General features: G+C 40.1%; 1 protein-coding gene across 6 annotated transcripts in view; it reads left to right on the top strand.

Moving 5' to 3' along the window:
• The window catches only part of palld (palladin, cytoskeletal associated protein), a 69,275-nt gene that overhangs the window by 7,817 nt on the left and 41,644 nt on the right, over positions 1 to 19,814 (top strand). For all 6 annotated transcript variants that reach the window (XM_085347560.1, XM_085347563.1, XM_085347564.1 and 3 more), the window contains exons 3-4: positions 17,481 to 17,656; positions 19,590 to 19,653. In XM_085347560.1, the coding sequence (XP_085203686.1) occupies positions 17,481 to 17,656; positions 19,590 to 19,653 (240 nt within the window). The remainder of the gene's footprint in view (positions 1 to 17,480; positions 17,657 to 19,589; positions 19,654 to 19,814) is intronic.

A 19,814-nucleotide genomic window follows, 5' to 3' on the forward strand; every position in this document is an offset into this window, starting at 1 on the left:
CCCCCAGGTATTTAAATTTAGCATTTGTGACAAAACGGGACAATGACTGCACTATTACATGTTAAGAAAAAGGTGGTCATCATCATTTGTCATTATTAAAGTGAGTCTGGTTTGTTTTTAGCTAAACTTCTGGATTTGGCTGTTGTTTTTTCCATTTGACACTGAATTTCTTACACTTTCTGGCAGACATACATGAAAGATTCAAGCTGGGATACCAGCTACTTGTTGTAGAAGTAGTTATCATACCAGCAAACAGCAACAGTAGCCCTTCCTCCCATGTTTTGTGGAACAGACTTGGCAATGAGGTCATAGCAGGTGACCCACTGCTGACTCATGACGTAGTCCCACTGTAATGCTGACTGTTTGGCCTGTTTCTGGAAAGCCATAACTTTAAATTCTCCCTCGTGGACTCATTTGATCTCTGCAGGAGGAGTGGAAAGGGAAAAGCACTGGTATTTTTATACCTGCGCTTTTTTAAGAAAACATTTGGAGAGCATGATGTCATTCATATTTAAACTCCAAATAATGAGAGAACCTGGAGTGGGTGTAAGGCTCTAACTTAATACGATACGGGAACTATTTTACGGCAACATTCCTGGAACATGAAAACATTTAGGAAGGTGGGACTTTACCTTTTCTGAATGGAGATCTTGCAAGTTGATGTGAGATCGTCAGTTTGACGTATTATTCTGTTCTCACCATACTGACAACTGAACTGTGTTCATGACTATGCGTTATATGTGTGCAAAGATGTATTCAAGACCCAAGAACATTTGAGTTTTTCCAGTGCAGACTGCCAGAGAGTTTTGTGTTGCAACCATAAATAGACAAAGCAGCTTTCGTGTAATCTATATCACAGACATAGAAGACTATATACACACCTTTTTCCACTAATTCTTCCATTTTCAAATCTGGGCTAATACAGATTATGTACATGAACTTGTTGAAATAACAGAAGTAAAACAATTCTGATGGACGTCAGCAGTATTCACGCTTAGACGGTACCTCTGGCCCTCAACTGGCTTAGAGACAGAGTGTGAGATTTCACACAACAAGGTGAGACTTTTTCTGAGTCACTGTCACTGCTTGTGACAAATAGTCGTGAAATTCACAGATATCTTTTTAATCCAGTTATAGATGCTTGCTTGAGTCATGGACACATACCAGGTCTGTCTTGCTTGTAACATGTGTTTTTAATACACAGTTAATTCCATAAGAATTTGCACAATGGTAGTTGTTTTTAAGTTTCTCAGCATCTAAGCAGTTGTTTTTAAGCATCTGTACTCCATCACAGTGGATTTTAGAATTAGTGACTGAATCAGAATGTGACTGAAGTGCAGAGTTTCAGCTTTAATTCACAAAAGTATTGCACTGAGTACATTAGCGCAGTGGTCCAAATACTTATAGAGGCAATTATCTCTTGGTTTTATCAATGGTAACATTATGCATACATTCACTTCAGCTTTCTGCTGGTGGTTGGGTTAGTTAAGTTCTGTCCATTTAGAGAACACAGCCATGTTCAACCGGTTCTAGACTGACCACAAATCTGAACCTGAGTCAGTGGAATAGGGGTGGTAAACATCTAACTTTTAACCCAAAAAGTTAAACATCTAATAATCTTAGTTTGGTGCATAAAGCATAAACAAGGCTAGGAGGATTCTGGGCTCACTTTCAGTATCATGTTGAAATCACATTTTATGCTTTGTAGGTGAATCTTTACCGGTAAATACCATGAAAAATCATTTGATAGAATGATTTACTGTAAAAAATAACGAAGGAATATTTTTATTCTGCTTCAATTATGTGGGCAACCTAAATAGTGTCAATAAATCACCACCAAAATAACTATGACTGCAGAAAGGGTTAAATAAGACATGCGAAGAGAGTGGAGTGAGATTTGTAGGGAGTTATATAAGTGGATCAGTGACAGTTGAAGAAGTGGAATACCAGATTTAATATGAAGCATGTCTGTTGTGGACAAAGGCAGCAGTCATGCACGGCAGGAGGATGGTAATCCAAGACAAGTTCAGCAGGAGGATGGGCAGAGGACACTCCATAAATCTAAACTCTGTACCGAAGCTTCTATTCCTCCTTTAATGTTAGCAGGCCTCTTGACCTCATTTTAAACATGCATCCACTTACCATGAGCGTTAACCAAGTCCATCAAGTCTACGATAGACAGTGACACACGAAGACTCAGACTAAGCCTCTGATTCTTTAAAATTCCTTCTGCACTATAATATAACAAAACTGACAGCACACGTTTGGGACAGGTCTAAAGGTCTGCTGACGGTAACAAGGACTTCATTTTCTGCTTAGACACTTAGGTGCTGTCTGCGTCTATGCTCTCAGGTAAGATTTGTAGTTCTGAGTCATCCGGGCCTCGGGGTCTGTTCCACAGCTGGACTGTGGAACAGTAAGCAGCGGGTTGCATTCCTCTGTTCACCTGTTAAATGACTCGCAACTATTCATCATGCTTGATAAGGCATGGCCATTAGATTCAGCTTATAGTAATCTGCCTTTTGATGAGATATTTTAGGCTGTTATTTTTCCTGGATGTTGGATTCCTGTGTGGCTGCCAAAGAGCTGCGTTTGAAGTTGAGCCCGATTCAATTATGGATCGCCGACAATATTGAAGTGGTGGAATTTAGTGCGTGCTTTTATAAGAGTTTGTGCATCTAAAGTGTTATTATGTGTACAGATATAGCAGCAGACTCTGCCGGTACTTTAAACTGTAAAATTTGCGTACATGTACTGTCCACTTGGCAGTGTATTGTGCGAAAAACAGTCTGCACAGGGATGGCTGTTTTACGAGCAGACGAGGTCAAATGGGACTCATAAAAACAAGCTCAAGTCTTCCTTCCCATGTACATGTGACAGGATAACAGCTGTGCGAAGGTTAAACTGTCTTACACAGAAACTCAAGATATGCATCTTCGTTCCTTCGTCTCTCCGTGTTTGTTTTTTTCCTGTGACTTGAATAAAATATCCCTGCCTCTCCACCCTTTTCAGTTTAAGCCTGAGATTGATATCATAGGGGGCGACACTTGTAGCGGGGGGTCTGCAGGATTTGGTTTCATATCAAGGGAAAGGGGAGGTGGAAAAGAGGAAGATGTTTAATGTCGGGCTCTCGGTGCAACTGATGTGAGCTCAAATTTAAGTCTATAAATTTGTCGGGAGGAGAGAAGGTTACAGAGTTCATTCAGACCATGTCGACAAAAACTTCAGCCACTGGCTCCGCCGGCAAATGTCTTCTACTCTTTTTCAGTTTTCAACACAGCAGAATTGCAGGGTGTTTCACTTCTGACTCATGTGCATCCAGTTTGTGAAATATCTTATCAGCTTTCCTCATACTCCCACCCTCACAGAGTGTCTCAGGGTGGCTAAGAATTTGCTTTCGAGCTGTAAATATTCATGGTGATACTAAGGTGATTTGTCACGGAAGCAGATGTTTTTGTATGTTTGTAATTTTGTTGCATGGTCATGGCTGAGTGGTAAAAAAGGAATCATTTGTTTATTATTTCTTGTATATTTACTTGAGTTGGTCTACAGATGGTCAGAGGTTTACTTTATGAGTTACTCTTGTGAAAGATGAAACTGTACAGTCAGTCAGTGACCCCCAACCAGTATCGTAGGGCATATTTTCAAAACAGCCAGTGGGGTACGTGGACAAATTCCATCAATTAATTAAAAAAAAAAAATCAATTCAGTTGACATAAACAAGTAAAAAAATAAATAAAATTAATAGTTAGAGGAAAAAAACAGACACCCAAAATAAATAAATATGTAAGAAGACAATAATTAAAAATAAAGAAAAAAATCTTGAAATTACTTGAAACAAGTATGTTTAAGGAGCTTAAAAAGCTATATTAAAATGTTTGAAACTGTTAGATACTTGTAAGTCTAATACATGTTTTTGTCAGAATAAAAAGTTGAAACAAGTAATTAAAATTCCAAAAAAGATTTGCAAACTCTGTGTTAAAGTTATAGAAAGTATAAAAGATGAGCATAGCCATTTTGATACATAGCCATACAAAATAGGTTTGAACTATGCATGCTTAAGTTTATCCCATCTGTCTTAGTCTTTATCTCTGTGTTCTGTCTTTAGGGGCTCCGTAGTCTCCCCAGCCCATCTTGTCTCTTGCTCCCTTTCCCTCTCTGTGTGTGTTCCTCTTTCCCTCACGCTTCCTCTGTCTGTATTTCATCTCCCTTACCTGTTCCCTTGTTCCTCCTTGTGTCAAGTTCACAGGTCTTCGCCGTGGTCTCAGTGTTTGTACTTCCTGTCTTATTTTGACAGTCTCCCATCCTGTGTTCAGCGTGTTAAGTTTTGCTACCCGTCTCGTTATGTCTAATTCATTCTTGTTGTGTTCCCATGTGTTTCCACTTCCCTTATCATCCTTCAGTGTACACATCGTCCCGGTCTTCCTCCTTCCTTTGTCAGTTCTCCCTCCATGTTCTTAGTGTTAGTTTTGCCCAGTTTAGTTACCACTACCTTAGTCTCCCTTTGCTTTCATGCAGCCTTAATAAACAGCCTGCTTTTTGTTAAAACCCAGTTTTGCCCCCAAATGTCAGCTTTTGGGTCCTCACTCTCCGCTCCACACGATCTGCTGCCGCAGACTGGGTCAAGAAAAGGCCCATCAGCTGTGGGTGCGCTTCTTTGAAAGCCAAGTCCAAGGAAAAGGGCTGTTAGTGAGTAGTTGGCAGTTTTTTGGTGGTTTTTGGCAATTTGTTAGCAACCATAGAAATAACAATAAAAATTATATATTTTCCCCTAGCAACTGAAGGTTGCCAGGGGGTTACTAGTCAGTCTTTAGCCCTGTGTGACTGGGGCCTAACCATAATTGACTGATTAATGGCAACAGTCTTAATCTAACTTAACATTAATTCAAACATGTATATTTTAACTTGAAAGGTTGTGTTCCCAAAGGGGTTCCTAGGCCCATATTATAGACTGAATTTAAAAGCTGGCAGTAACCAGAATCATGTCACTCGCTGGTTATCAGAGTCCATTGCCACCTTGGTGTTTTAAAAAAGAAGTGACAAGTGAGGGTTGGATTTGATTTGGAAACCAGCACCATTGCCTTTTTGTCTTTCTGGAAACTAAGTAGAGCCATAATTTGCAAAATAAACTTTACGTTTTATTCAATATGATCTGATTTTAACAACTAAGCCCATAAACTCATAAACAGAAAGTGTTTACTGAGGTCATAGAGAAAGTGAGCTGAGGGCTTCTATACAATTTTAAAATGCCTCCCGCTGGCTATTAAAAACAATGCGGGTTTAATGCACTTCCACACTAGCTCCACTTTTCAGACTGAGGAGCTACATCCATCTTATACTTTCTACAGCCCATCTCACAGTGCTGCTGTGGGGGCATTAGATAAAAAAGATTTAACTACTGCAGTAGGTGACTCATTGTTTAACCACACTTATGACAACACATCTGCTCAGTGTACTTTGAATATGGTATTAACTATATCTAATGGTTGTTCCCAGAAATATGTGCTACATACCAAAATTAGTGCTGACACAAGCTACTACGTGGTTTGCCTTCAACGGAAATTACTCAGATGTTGGAGATAAGTAGTTGCGGTTATGAAAGAACTTCTGTAAATCAATGAAATTTAGTATGGCACAGGCACTAACAGAAGCACTCCCATAGGTGTCAACGCATGAGAAAAGACTTTGCTTAACTTCCTTAATTCCAGAACCGCACCAGTTGCAATTAATGTAACTTTAACCCATAACTAGTTTTAGAAAAAAATGTGAAAAAGCCATAAACATATGTAACCTCAATAACAACTGGCCAATTAGACATCTGATCCACTTCCTGTAAGTACAGGCAACATTATGTGTACTCATTTATTTTTTTTATGGCTGATATGTTTAATTTTTAGGCTCTTGTGAAAGTAACTTTTGTTGGTTTTCATACTGGATTTATTTGAAAGTTTGGACGATTTATTGCAATCACAGTATGACATCATGAGAGGACATAGCCTCTGTTTTTGTTAGTGTCATTTGGTCTCCTTGGAGCAAAAACAGGAGTTGCCATGGCAGCATGGCCTACATTTTTGTGATGTCAGCTGACCCTTTCAAGACCTTTTTAAACAGGACGTAATGTGTAAGTGAGTCTCTGATTTAATGCATACGCATGTTTGGTTGTTTGTGGTAGGAATGGGAAATTATTTAACATTTCCTGATTTGTGTGGAAGCTTTTCCTTGTGTCTTTGTTAACCTGTGTTTGTATGTTTATAATGTGAGATTTATAATATGATGTTTATGAATACAGCCTGCTATGTTGTTGACTTAATTTTGCTAATTTCTTGCCATCTATACAGTAAGACAATAGCAGTGGGTCTGCGAGGGCTATTGTCAGATACCTAGTAATTAATGGGAACATCCAGAGACTGTAAAACCCGGTCTTCTCATTAACCCAGGTTGTATAGTCACTTAGGGGGAAGAACAGTGCTTTTCAGATTTTATCACTACAAATTAGAACAAGTTCCTTCACAAACCACATAATGGCAGGTTGTGCAAGAGGGACAGGACATTCAGTTCTTTCAGTTTTACTTATATAATGCCAAATCACAGTAAGTGTTACCTCAAGGTACTGTAAAGATGCTACAACGTCATAGAGCGAAGCTCAGTGATACCAGTGAGCGAGGAAAAAAACGACTTGGAGCACGAAGGGTCGGACAGACTAGGAGAGAGAAATGACAAAAAACTAATGATGTGGAATTCCTGCATATAAATCCATGGTGAGTAAAAGAGAGGAAAGCAGGATGGAGATGCTCAGTGCATCATGGGAGGTCTTCTACCAGACGAGAGTAGATCAGGAATGAGTGCTAGATACTTTTTTAAGCTTAATGTCTCATCTTTGCTGTTGAAAGTGATAAAAGTTAAACCGTTAGTTAAGCAGTCAGCGTTTCTTCTTAATGGGTTTTTGGTTAGAGGTTTTTTTACACTTTATAACCCAGTGATATCCCACTCTGAATTTTGAAGCCATTACCTGCGAAGTCATTTGTTAACAAGTAGCTAAATGTGTTTGTGAAAGTTATATTAATTTATAAAAAAATCTACGTCATAACCTTTTTTGTCCCTTAAAGGTTTATTCTCTACATTAATCCAAAAACCTTGGAAAAACACCATTTGCTTTAAGTTAAGGGTTAGATAAAGCTACCTGTGTCTATAGCAGCCAACTAGGAGATGGTTTTGAGTCACCAAATCCAGCCCTAGCCATTAGCACAGTCTTTCCAGAAGCAACTTTTGTAAACTGGCAGCTATTTTGGATTGAGTTTGGGCAGTTATTTTGGAACCCCTGTCTAAATGAATGGTGAGAAATTCATATCTTTAGTTGCAGTAGTTACTGGGCCATAAAATGTTCAGATTAGTATCTCTCAAGTCTAATAAAAACAGTTTTAAAACTTAGGCAATTTTGTCACAAAATGTAATTTAAAAACCTTTTTTCCCCTCTTGTCCAGTTATATAAGTGTGAATCTTTACTGTGGTTGCTAGTATGTTCCCTTAAGTACAGAGAGGGTGACTGTTGTAAACCCAAACCGAGGAGCCTGACAGCTAAAGGCTCTAGTCCTCTGTCTTGCTTTTCTAACGCTATAAACCACAAGAAAACATTTCCAATATGAAAATACTGATACTATAATGTTGATAAGATATATTTATATATATGCAGTCTCCCGGCAAGGTTCTTTTCATTGTATATTTGCATGTAATCCGGTAAAATTTCATATGTAAACATGTAAGGAGCAGACCATCTTCGTAACAAGCACCACAAACAAGCCCACCTGCCACGTCCTACTGGTAGGCTCTTTCTGGCAGCGACCAAAATATCACAAGTTCAGCCTGCCTTGAAGCCTGAGTGGAGCCCCCGCAGAGAGCGAAGCACACCGCACTCTTTCATTCTGCCGTGGATAGTGCATCAGACATAAATCTGCTGACTCTAAACAAACCACCAGTACCACATTTATGTTTGCCAAACTAGGTGAATTTGAAGCTAGGAGCATTTGAGATTATTATGGTCTCATTGTGTGTATGTGTCGGCATGGGTGTGTACAAATCATGACGTACCCACACTGCTTGCAGTAGCCACAGCCATCTGTCTTGTACTTGCCAGGTGATGCCAACTCAAAGTGGTCTATTTGGATCCTCACTTATCCAAGTTATTTTTGTGCAGGCCTAACAAGGCTTTTTAAGTGGCCTGCTTAGTTCTGGCATGTGGGATTTATTAAGTAATGGTCAGTATAGTTAGTGTCCTCTCTTTTTGGGGCACACTGTATTGTGTATTGCAGCACTGTCATCTTTTATTTTGATGATATCCCTCTTCCTGCAGTCACAGATCAGAGGCCCAGAGGTTTCCATGGTGGCAGGGTCATTTGGCTTAAACCCAGTGCTCTCTGTGGTGTTTTTGATGGTCAGCAGACTGTGGCCGGGATCTGTATAGGAGCAGAAGTTTTGCTCTTTGTTTGGGTGACAGAGTCCAGAAATACATAACAAAAAAAGACTGGGTTTACTTGTTAAAATCCTTTTAGGCCACAAAATGTTTCTCATCAGAGGAAGTTTACCTGCATCCAGCTTTGAAGGCTTTAGAGTGGCAGAGAGTTTGATTGGTTTGGGTAGGATTTATCCTTGGTGTAGAGAACACAAAAACATGGAGACATTTCAACCAACCACTGGAATTATATGAATGAATTCAATGTGGCCAACTGTGAAGCAGTTTTTGTGTTTTAAATGAGTCTTAAATGTATTTTTTCTGCTCTTCTGTCTTGTGTGGAATTTGGCAGCCTGGGCTGCTCCCTCCCTCTCAGCCCTCCGCTCAGCCCGAGTGTTGTGTGTGTGTGTGTGTGTGTGTGTGTGTGTGTGTGTGTGTCTGTATGACTGCGTGACTCAGAGTGGCTATCCTGGTGTGAGAGTGTCAGTGTGTGTCACGCTGTCAGGAGGAGAAGCACTGTGTGAAAACTTCAAGATCAAGGGAATCTGTGTAAGTTTGATTTATCTAACTGGGAACAGCACAGCAGCTCAGGTAAGTCTGAAAAACAACCTTGATGCCATCTGTCGCTACAATTAAATGGAAGTCAAGCTTGTGTGATGAATTTCTTTGATTTGATCTTCAGCCTCATTGAACATCACTGTAATAAGGGTAACAGACTCATCAGAATTTGGGTTTTCTAGACGAACACTTCTAACTTTTTACTGAATAAAATAGTAATGTAGCTTTCTGAAACAACACATGATAAACTGCGGATTTTGTTTGTGTCATATGTATATCAATCCATATTTTTTTCTAGGGATGCTACTCACTTTAAAGAATTAGATGGAATATGTGTTAGTATGTGTGTGGGTGTGTGTGGGGTGGGGTGGGGGGTATCCCCCTGAGTGCTGAGGTGTGTGCATTTGTAGCTCAGCTGCTGCAAATGTCCGTCACTATTTCAGCTGAATGTGTAAACACGCACAAACAGACACACGCGTCAGTCACTATAACAATTAATTACTGCACTGACAAATGCAGTTAGCATTCAGTATCTATTATTTCTGCTACCCACAGTATGAATTTCACAATGATGATTCAGACTGAACCATTTGCCTGCTTGGCACAGCCAAACTGAGTTCTGCTCTCTTGCAGTGGACAATGCCAGTTAATGGACTTGGTTAAAATTCCTTGGAGAAAAATATCATTCGTTTCATCCGGTCAGAGCTTTGACTGTCAACTGCAGCTGTCTTCTAGCTGGAATATTCCGGTGAACTTTGACCCCTGATGCTGTGCCATCATTAACCAGGCTCCATCAATGGAGGCCTTTTGCTTCTTTGTAAAGCTCGGTTTCTCCATGTATCATCTTTAACCAAGACATGCATGTTCTTCAGTCACGCAGGAAAACGTTTAAACTGAGCTGTTGTGCTTATTTTGTAGTCCAGATGACAATACTCAAACAAAAAGGCTGCAAGATAGAAGATGATCATTTACTTTGGCTTTGACTAAAGCATAAACACTGAGTTTCTGAGAAATCCTTTAACAAATCTGAATGTCATTTAAAATTATTGCCTTCGCAGCTTCAATTATATACAAAGACTTTTTTTGACTACTTGAAAATAGCCCTCCAACAATAAACCGAATAAATATTTCACAAGTTATGGCCTCACATAAGTATTTACATGATCAGTACATTTGATTTACTTTTATTTACTTTATACAACATGCCTCATTCTCACACATTTGTCACTGCAATAAGGGGAATGTTACCGTTAATGTCAATTTAATTTAGTTCAGTTTAGTAATATTTATCTATATAGCACCAATTCAGAACAACAGTCCTCTCAAGGGAGTTCTTCCTCCCCACTGCTGCCAAGTTGGCAACAGCACTTTAGCTTAAAACTGAAACCTTGCCCAACACAATGACCTGAAAGATGCTAAATCCTATTTTAGATGAGGAAAGATAAAGAATTTCTTTGAGGTTTTGATTTTTTAATTCAATTCAATTCAATTTTATTTATATAGCGCCAAATCACAACAGCAGTCACCTCAAGGCGCTTTATATTGTACAGTAGATTGTACAATAACACATACAGAGAAAAACCCAACAACCATATGACCCCCTATGAGCAAGCACTTTGGCGACAGTGGGAAGGAAAAACTCCCTTTTAACAGGAAGAAACCTCCGGCAGAACCAGGCTCAGGGAGGGGCGGGGCCACCTGCTGCGACCGGTTGGGGTGAGAGAAAGAAGACAGGATAAAGACATGCTGTGGAAGAGAGACAGAGGTTAATAACAGATATGATTCAATGCAGAGAGGTCTATTAACACATTGTGAGTGAGAAAGGTGACTGGAAAGGAAAAACTCAATGCATCATGGGAATCCCCCGGCAGCCTACACCTATTGCAGCATAACTAAGGGAGGATTCAGGGTCACCTGGTCCAGCCCTAACTATATGCTTTAGCAAAAAGGAAAGTTTTAAGCCTAATCTTAAAAGTAGAGATAGTGTCTGTTTCCCGAATCCAAACTAGAAGCTGGTTCCACAGAAGAGGGGCCTGAAAACTGAAGGCGCTCTCTCCCATTCTACTTTTAAATACTCTAGGAACAACAAGTAGGCGTGCAGTGCTCTAATAAGGTGAAATGGTACTACAAGGTCATTAAGATAAGATGGGCCCTGATTATTTAAGACCTTGTATGTGAGGAGCAGGATTTTGAATTTAATTCTGGATTTAACAGGATTAACAGTATATAACTATGCCAGCTGCACTGTTGGGTTATACCTCGCTAGCTAAATGCTAACTTGAGTACTGTATGTGAACACTCTCACAGCAACAATACTATGATGATAAGTTCATGCTTGCCCACAATCCCAGTTTTTCTAGGTTTCTCCCACATTTTAAGACAGTCTCCTGGCACCCTCCCCTTTTTGCTGTTTTCCTGGGAAAGTCCTGTAATTTGCACAAACCTCAAACTTTATAATGAATAACTGGAATACATGCGCATGCATATCCACATGTTTTATATTTGTCTAGTGTTACTCAAGTTGCCAGATTGTCTATGAAACACAGTCTACATGCAATTTCAACACACCTGTCGGGCAGCAAATAACCAGATTCAAGGTGTGTGGAAGCAGATCAGTTAGCTGATTGCGGTTTTAGCTGTTGCTTCACCTCTCAAGCTGCCCTTACTGCCAAAATACAATACAGATAGACTTGAAGACATAAATAAATAAAAGAGAATTGAGTGATACGTGTAACCCGTCGAATGGGTGTGACACAGACTTTGGTAAAGATGGCAAGAGTTTCACCAATTTGAGCTTCCAGAATCAACAAATCTCAGTTTACGGATTCTAATGTCATCACAATTACTTTACACATCAACAGTCCAATTTTTGTTGCTCTGTAGATCCTAATTTAGAATATTAAAAAAAGAAAAAGTTTTTTTTGTTGGGGAAAAAATATCATCCATCCATCCCAAAAGGTTGAGTCTGTTCATCTGGACGTAGCATTTTCAGTGAGAGAAACGTTTCGTCAGTCACTTGGATGAGTGACGAAATGTTTCTCCCACTGAAAACGCTACGTCCAGATGAACAGAATCAACCTTTTGGGATTTACTTACCTGGATGATTGAGCATGCATCAAGAATTAATCCATCAAATAGTAGCTGTGAAAACCAAAAACCTAAAAACCAAAGCTGTCAACTTACAGCTGATGAAAGAGGACAAATCAGAGGTTAAATAAAATTGATAGGATTTATTCTCTGTAGACAATGACATTTGATGTCAATGTAATTGTTAGTGTTTCACCCTGCAACAAAGTGGTGGGAAAACTAGCAATAAGACTGGTAAGATCTACCATTGCATTAAATAAATTTTAAGATGAATACAATCTTGTTAGTATGATGGAAATTTCTGAACAATTATAGCTGTGAGTCAGGCTTTAACCCTCTCAATTCTAAGCCGTCATTTGTGATGAACTTAACTCCAACGCTAACCCTACACAATCAGAATTAAGTAATTTTCGTTTTCATTTAATTGTTCTCGAAAAGTCTTTATAATGTAATAAGGGAGCAGCTAAAATAATTATTCTAACTGACACATAACTATTCACTTTTTTTTAATCATCAATGAAAGATGTCAAAACTTTTGAAAGGTCCAGAAATCAAGTTGGTTGAATATTTCATTCATTAGGTAAAATAAACTGCCGGAAGTACAAACTGCTACCTGGAGGTGTGGCTAAATGATGCGTTATGTGAGAATCTTATAATTTAAAGTATTAAGGAGTACTGTGGTGGAAATGTTCTTGATTTATGGAGGTTGTGCTTTTGGCCTTTTGGCTGGGAGCTTTAAAGCTGGATTGATTGCTGGTTTCAGTCGGCATCCGTGAAGAAAGGAAACTCAATATGCTTTCTATGTAGTGTTTGCATAAACTGAGAGATTTGTCTGTCGAGGATAATAAAATCAGCACTGCTTGCTATAGTGTGGGTAGTTTCAGTTGACCTCTATTGTAGTTTGTAATTAAGGATAAAGACAGCCCAGATGCCGCTGCTCTTGTCCAGTTGAACTTTGGCTGAATTTTGTGGTCTATAGGCTTGAAACTTAACACTGAGAGTTTGAAGGAATAGAAAAAGTAGTCAGGAAGTAGTCTGCCCATGCCTTATACCCTATATCGATGGATGAATGATTTGTGTGCATTTTGCATGCTGGCCATTCCTTCATCTTTGCCAAGGTCATCTTAGTGATTGAACCCCCCCTCTCTCTCTTTTTCTCTTCCCTCTGTGTTCTGGCCTTCATCTGTCTGGGTTTGTGGTGAAACTGAGCTTTGCTTCATAAAATTTTCCATCAACAGAGGCAAATAACAACAGGGTCAAACGAGGAGAGTGTGGCCCTCAGCACGCATTATCGAGGCCAGGGCAACAGCCTCTGGTTTGGCCTGTCATATGGAATGCTCTCTTCTTCTGTATGGAGCTAAGTTAGCACAGAAAGCACCCGGCGCTATTCAAGCCATCATCTGGCCTCAATTGTCTTCACTGAAATCTGTCTAATTGCTTTCTCACATGCTATCATTGTTCAGAGAGTTGGTGACAGGCTGTTTGATGGTGATGGTGGGTTGTTTAATCAGCCTCTTGGCTTGGCGCCCTTGGGCGGAGGGGGGTTGAATGAAGAGGTGAGGCGTTGCTCGTGAAGCCCATTCATTCTCAGCTATTTTATATGCATGTTCTGAATATTTGTGTTTTGTAATAGTATTGTGTTAAGAGGAAATGCAATTCTGCACTCTGCCAAGAAATTTCTACCTTCACTCAGCTTTCTTTAACACACCCTTCTTCCCCTCCAAATCAGCCTGCTGGTAGCTCAGTTTGTTCTGTGTGTGCTGCACTGCTGCATGGGACTCAGCAAAGTCTCCCCCCCCATCCCCTTTCTGTTTAGGCCTATCATGATGCTCAGCGCATTCCACAGAAATAGCGAGGAGATTAAATAAACATTACCGTCTGTCTCTAAATGAGTTTACTTAGTAATTATGCATAATGGTAGATCATTAAGGTTGATTAATAAGGGTTTTTATTGTTGTGCTTGTTGGGGATGATCTTGGCTTCCCAGTTTATGCTCTGTCAACCCTCAGAGGAGCTGATGAGTCCTGCCTTGCTCTGTGATTTGTCAGAACTGTGTGTCTGAACAAATTTCCATTTCCATTTGTCTATTGTGTACATGGCCTGTGATTTAAATTTAAGGAGAGACCCTTGCAAAGTAAAACTACCGAAGGCAAAAAAACCCCCTTAAGACCACTAATATCATAAATGCTTTAATTGCAGTTCTGTTTTTTCATTTCGCTTGACACATGTTGCTGCGTGGAAATGTCTGGATTGGAGTCAGGCCACCCTGTGGGAAACCTATCCCCCCGTTGTTTGCTGGCCTCTGTTCACTATAGTTACACTCATGCACAAAATGCTCACTTACACTGCCTCTGACAGCTTTAATATCCTCCATCACAAAAACCATAGTCATTACTTTAATGATGTCATGTGTTACATCAAGCCCTTTCCTGTGTGTGTTTAATTTAACGGCACTTGAGAAATGCCCAAGTGATTTTCCTATACTGAAGGGGATTTGTATTGTGCAATCTGCAGATGTAGTGCATATGGCTGCAAAGTCCATTGTGAACCATTTTTTTATTAATACGGCGAGTGACTTAAAAGAAAGTAGTGAGGTGAGCAGCCAAGCAAATCCCCAGCAGACACTGCAGTCACACAGATGAGTTGTTTTCCCTTTTCTCTGCCTGGTTATAATCCAGAACCACACAGACATATTGGTTTGCTCAAAAATGTCAACTTTTTACTCTCAGTCACAGGCTGCTGTCAATTTTGAATTAGATTATGAGAATTCAGAACAAAGTTGGACTAAACTGGATCTAGTGTCATCCCAGCCATTTCTGTCTGGGTTTTAGTTGTCTGAAATGTGGTAGATGACTCCTTGTCTTTGTTGCTTCAAGGGTTGACACGACGGTGGATAATGTATCCTTCCTTGAGTAGCTCTTCATTACTGTCATTCCACATTGTCTGTTTTGTATCATTTAACACACTGGTGCCTGGCTAACCTGCTTCCTTTGTTGCAGAGAGAGGAAAAATCCCACATAAGTTATTATAGATAAGCTTTAAGTCAACAATCCTTATCTATTATAGACTCGCCATTGGTGTAGCCCTCAAGTTCATTGAGGTCTCAGTATTCTCATTCAATGAGCATACACTGAATGATCCTGATTTCTGACTCTAATGAACATCAAAATTTACAATATTAACTGAGCCTGTAAGCTTATCAAGAAAGTGTTTATAAAGGTCACAGACCAAGGGAGACTAGGACCATTTTTCTATAGACTTAATGCAGCTGAAGTTGTTTGGCAGCCAGAAGAGTCGCCTCCTGCTGTCTATCAGAAAGAATGCAAGTTTAAGGCAGCCCCAGCTACATCCATCTCTTGACATCACGCAGAGCCAAGGATAGAAAAAACTGTCTATAGCCAGAGCTTTTAGGTTTTACAGATTATTTGCGCTTATGCAAACTAAAAAAATTTTAAACTTTGGTCATGTTTTAAAATGAGCTGTAACAGGAAAAATAAGGCAAATATTCCCCAAATCCTTTTATGAATCTATGAAGGTGGCTGGTGTTAAAGGCTGAGAAAGCTGAGAGAGGCAGACAAAGCTCTGCAGTGTTCAGTCTGTCTCTGATCCTGATGAACCGCTGAGTGTGAGCTGTCTCAGTCATGACAGGGCGTATAATTTTTCTTATCCGACCCCACCTGACTCATGCTCATTCACCTTCTCTTACTGTACTTGCCATTCATACACTTTCTCCGCTTGCCACCCACACCCACACCCAGTCTCCCAGGTGTAAATCCCCGATTATGAAGTGTTGTCTGGATATTTTGGCTGATTGATTGCTTTCTGAAAGAGGAGTTGGCCTGATGTTTGACTGACACACCAGGGTGTATAAAATCATGTAACGGCCACACGGCAGGATGTCAGGAATTTTTACGCAGCTCTCCCAGATAGTAGGAATGTTCTCAGGTCTGGGCTCTGGAGGAACATAACAGCTGTTCGTTCTCCTGGCATTTTGGGAATTCCAACCCTCTCCCTGTCAATTCAGAGGTCAATATCTGAATAGAACATACACAACTTCCATTTAGTATGGTTCTGATGAAGTGTGCTCATGTGAGATACAAGTGCAGATAAAAGTAACAGTTTCCCCACAAATCGAGGCATTTGAAGCCAGGACTTGAATGTGTGTATTTTGTAGGAGATGGTTGATTTGATTCCTGCTGTTTGATCCTCTATTTGATGTGGTAACATAGGGCTGGAAGAAGAGGGGGGTCTGCTTTAATCATAACCCTGTGACGAGTGATGAGACGTATGAAGCTGGTTGTGTGGTGGACTCTCTCATCTCTCCTTGGTCCCAGATCAGGGAACAAAGTCTGTGTTAGCAAAACCCCAAGGAGGTGGTGCAGAGCCCAGGCGCCCATCCAGACACACAGGCTTCTGATTGGAAGGGGGAAAGGGTGTTTCTGCTTCCCGTAACACGGCGTCTTGTTCATGCCTCAATTGGCAGATATGGAAACTTAGACATTCCTGGTATGTGTGTGCGTGTGTGTGAATGAGTAGATGTTAATGTTAATTTATTTGGCAGGCCTCCATCATATTTGGAAGAGGTGTATTTAAGTTTTTGTATTTGACAGGATGAGTTGTGGCTTTTCCTTGTCAGATAGACAAGACATAAATTTTTGTTATGAGTCAAACGAGTCTATAATATAGGCTTCTTTTTAAGTTTCCATAAAGGTCGGGGGGTGCTCTGTTATGCTTTTCTTTATTTTCTGTCATATATACTGTTACAGCGGTGAAGTATCATTTTAAATAGGACCAAAGTCTCAAAAAAATTAGTTCAGTTTATGTAAGAGTAAACCCTGTAAACCAAATACTCTGGCTTCAGACTGCTCTAAGTTAGCCTAATGGGAAGGGAAGGGAGCCTAAATGGATTGTTATAGATAGGAGCAGCGCCAAACTCCAGTATAAGATGAATAAGGATTTTTTGAGCTGTGATTGACGCAATCATACTTTTGTAGAGTCCAACATTTAAAATATGGAGCTGTTGTGTGTTGCAAAGTCTAATAAGGAACCTGATTGTGTAAGTAAATGGCATACTATTGGTGAATTTGTTTTGAGCAGGACCTCCTTTTAGAAAAGGAATAGTAATGTCTTTAAAAAGGCAGAATAAAAAGAGGAAACCCGGAGAGAAGATTCATAGATTTAGTGAAGGAGGGAATGTAGAGAGCTGGTGAGACAGAGAAGGATGCTAAAGAAACGGTGAGTTAGACACAGATGATCTGCTGTGGAGACCCCTAAACAGACTGACCCAAAGGCAAACAAGATCTTAAAAATGATTTTAATTTAGGTCTCTTATGAATTATTACTATAACATGTTGAGGTAATCAAACTTGTCTTGTACTTCTTCCTTTAGGTGGTTCTGTGAAGGCCGTGAGCTGCACAACTCTCCTGACATCCAAATCTGGAGGGATGGTGACCTGCACACACTGGTGATTGCTGAAGCCTTTGAGGACGACACAGGACGTTACACCTGTGTGGCTTCCAACAGTCTCGGAGCAGATAATACTTCAGCTGAGGTTTACATTGAAGGTCAGACAGATCGTTTCATTACTTCTTCTTGGGGTTGTTGTCAACCAACCAAAGTCTTGGTTGCCTGAAATGATACCTGTGCGTAGTCAATTGTTCCCAGGCAATGGAGGGTTAGAGAGGGTTAATTTTATCTGCAGATTAACAAAATGTTCCACAAAGTATATCATGCGCTCTGCCTGTTATGCTTTCTAGCCTAAATTAATTATACACACATGAAAAGGCAGTATATGCAGCACATTGAAACACTGTAAACCTTATTTCAAACTGAAAACAAAACAACAGACAATAAGGAACTTTTATACTTATTTGAGACAGACATCCAGCTTTGTTTGGGTTGCTCCTTGGGTCAGATGCTGAAGCCTGGTGCAGTTGTGACTGTGTGTTGTCATATAACTAAAATGCACTTACACTTGACTTTTTAATAATCTGTTTTAAGCAAATGCAGCCGTACTAGCAAATTCTTTGACGTGTTGTAATCTAGCTTGTAGCCATCTCTGAAGTCCACGGGAAAAACATGGTGGTGTTTAACAGGTAATCTGTTCCTTCTGATGCAAAAAATTATGGGAGGCTACAAAAGATTGAAAGGCTATTTATATAGCGCTTTTTGCCCCATGGATGTAATAACAGTAATTGTCCAACCAATGAAAATTTGGTTAGATGAAAGTACACACCAAATAACTGACCAGCTGAGACTACAGAGATGCTTTTGCAAATGTATTGACTGATATTAAGTCTTACAGGAGAATACAGCCAATTGTTTAATTCATCTTATTGCTGTGGTTTGATAAGCTATGCCAAGAAAGAGCACTACAGATGCAATGTTTGCTTTGAGAGTGTTGATGAAGACGTATAGATAAGGCCAGAAGGTGCAGCTTGTTTGCAGCGGTGGTGGGCAGGTTAACGGATGACTGAGATCCGGACTGGACTGTGATTTATTTATTTTTTTTTCTTTCTCAGACAACTTTGGGAGGGTAGGTGTGTACTATAGAGAAGAGGAATGACAGTCATTAGAAGTAAGACAGAATACACGTGTGTGTGAATGAGAGGGAGACAGGTGTAACAGTCAAGCTGCAAGGAAGAGAGACAGTGAAGGTAGATGAGTTTAAATACGTGGGGTCAACCATCCAAAGCAATACACAGAGAATCCTGGTAGGGCGGAGTGGGTGGAGATTAGTGTCAGAGGTGGTTTGTGACATAAGGATAACAAAAAGAGAGAAAGGAATGCTTTACAAGTTGGTAATGAGACCTGCTATTATGTATGGTTTGAAAACAGTGGCACTAACAAAATGTCAGAAAGTGGACCTGGAAGTGGATCTGAAGGTGCTAAGATTTTACTGAGCATGACCCGGATGGACCGGATCACAAGTGAGTACATCACAAGAATGCCTCAGGTTGAATGGTTTGGAGACAAAGGTGCAGAGGCAAGGTTGAGATCATTTGGACGTGTGCAGAGAAAGGATAGTGGATATAGAAGACAAAGAATGGTGAAGAGGGAGCTGCCAAGTGGAAGGAAAAGAGGAACCAACAGAGAAGAATTGTGGATGTAGTGAAGATGGCCATGCAGAGGGTTGGTGTGGCAGAGAAGGATACGGATAGGGAGAGATGAAGGTAGAAGAGATGAAGAAACTGCATGAAGATAAATTATATTTTCTGAAAAAGGGTTTGAAGCTGGGACAGTGTTCATCTTAACACCATAAATGTAAGCCTTGCAGTCATTTACACTTGTGACTAAACTCTAGCAAAAATTTAGATTACAAAGCCAATACTTCCTTCTTCCACAAAACCGGATTTGAGAAACACTTAGTCATAATTTTATTGTATAGAGTTGCATATTTAAAAACAGTAAATCTGTTAAGCTAATTGGAAATAAATGGCCTATATAATGTTCTGTAGCACATAAACCACAGCAGCTTCTGATTGTGTTCCACTGCAGGGGCGTCGTCATCAGACTCAGAAGGAGAAGGTGCATCGAAGTCTAGATCAGGAGCCATGCCTCAGTATGTATATTCCTGCACAACTACCTTTGACACTATGACCCAGTGAACCTTGAACTATCCAACAGGCTAACCGAGCCCTTGAGCGACTAATCAAGTCTGCTGCCTGCTCCTAGTTAACTGGGTCCTAAAAAGGCTAGCCAACAGTCTGACCCAGAACATAG

The sequence above is a fragment of the Diplotaxodon limnothrissa genome, linkage group LG23 (genome assembly GCF_057381915.1).
Source record: "Diplotaxodon limnothrissa isolate DT_005_m linkage group LG23, D_limnothrissa_male_GT1.1, whole genome shotgun sequence".
Taxonomy (NCBI): domain Eukaryota; kingdom Metazoa; phylum Chordata; class Actinopteri; order Cichliformes; family Cichlidae; genus Diplotaxodon; species Diplotaxodon limnothrissa.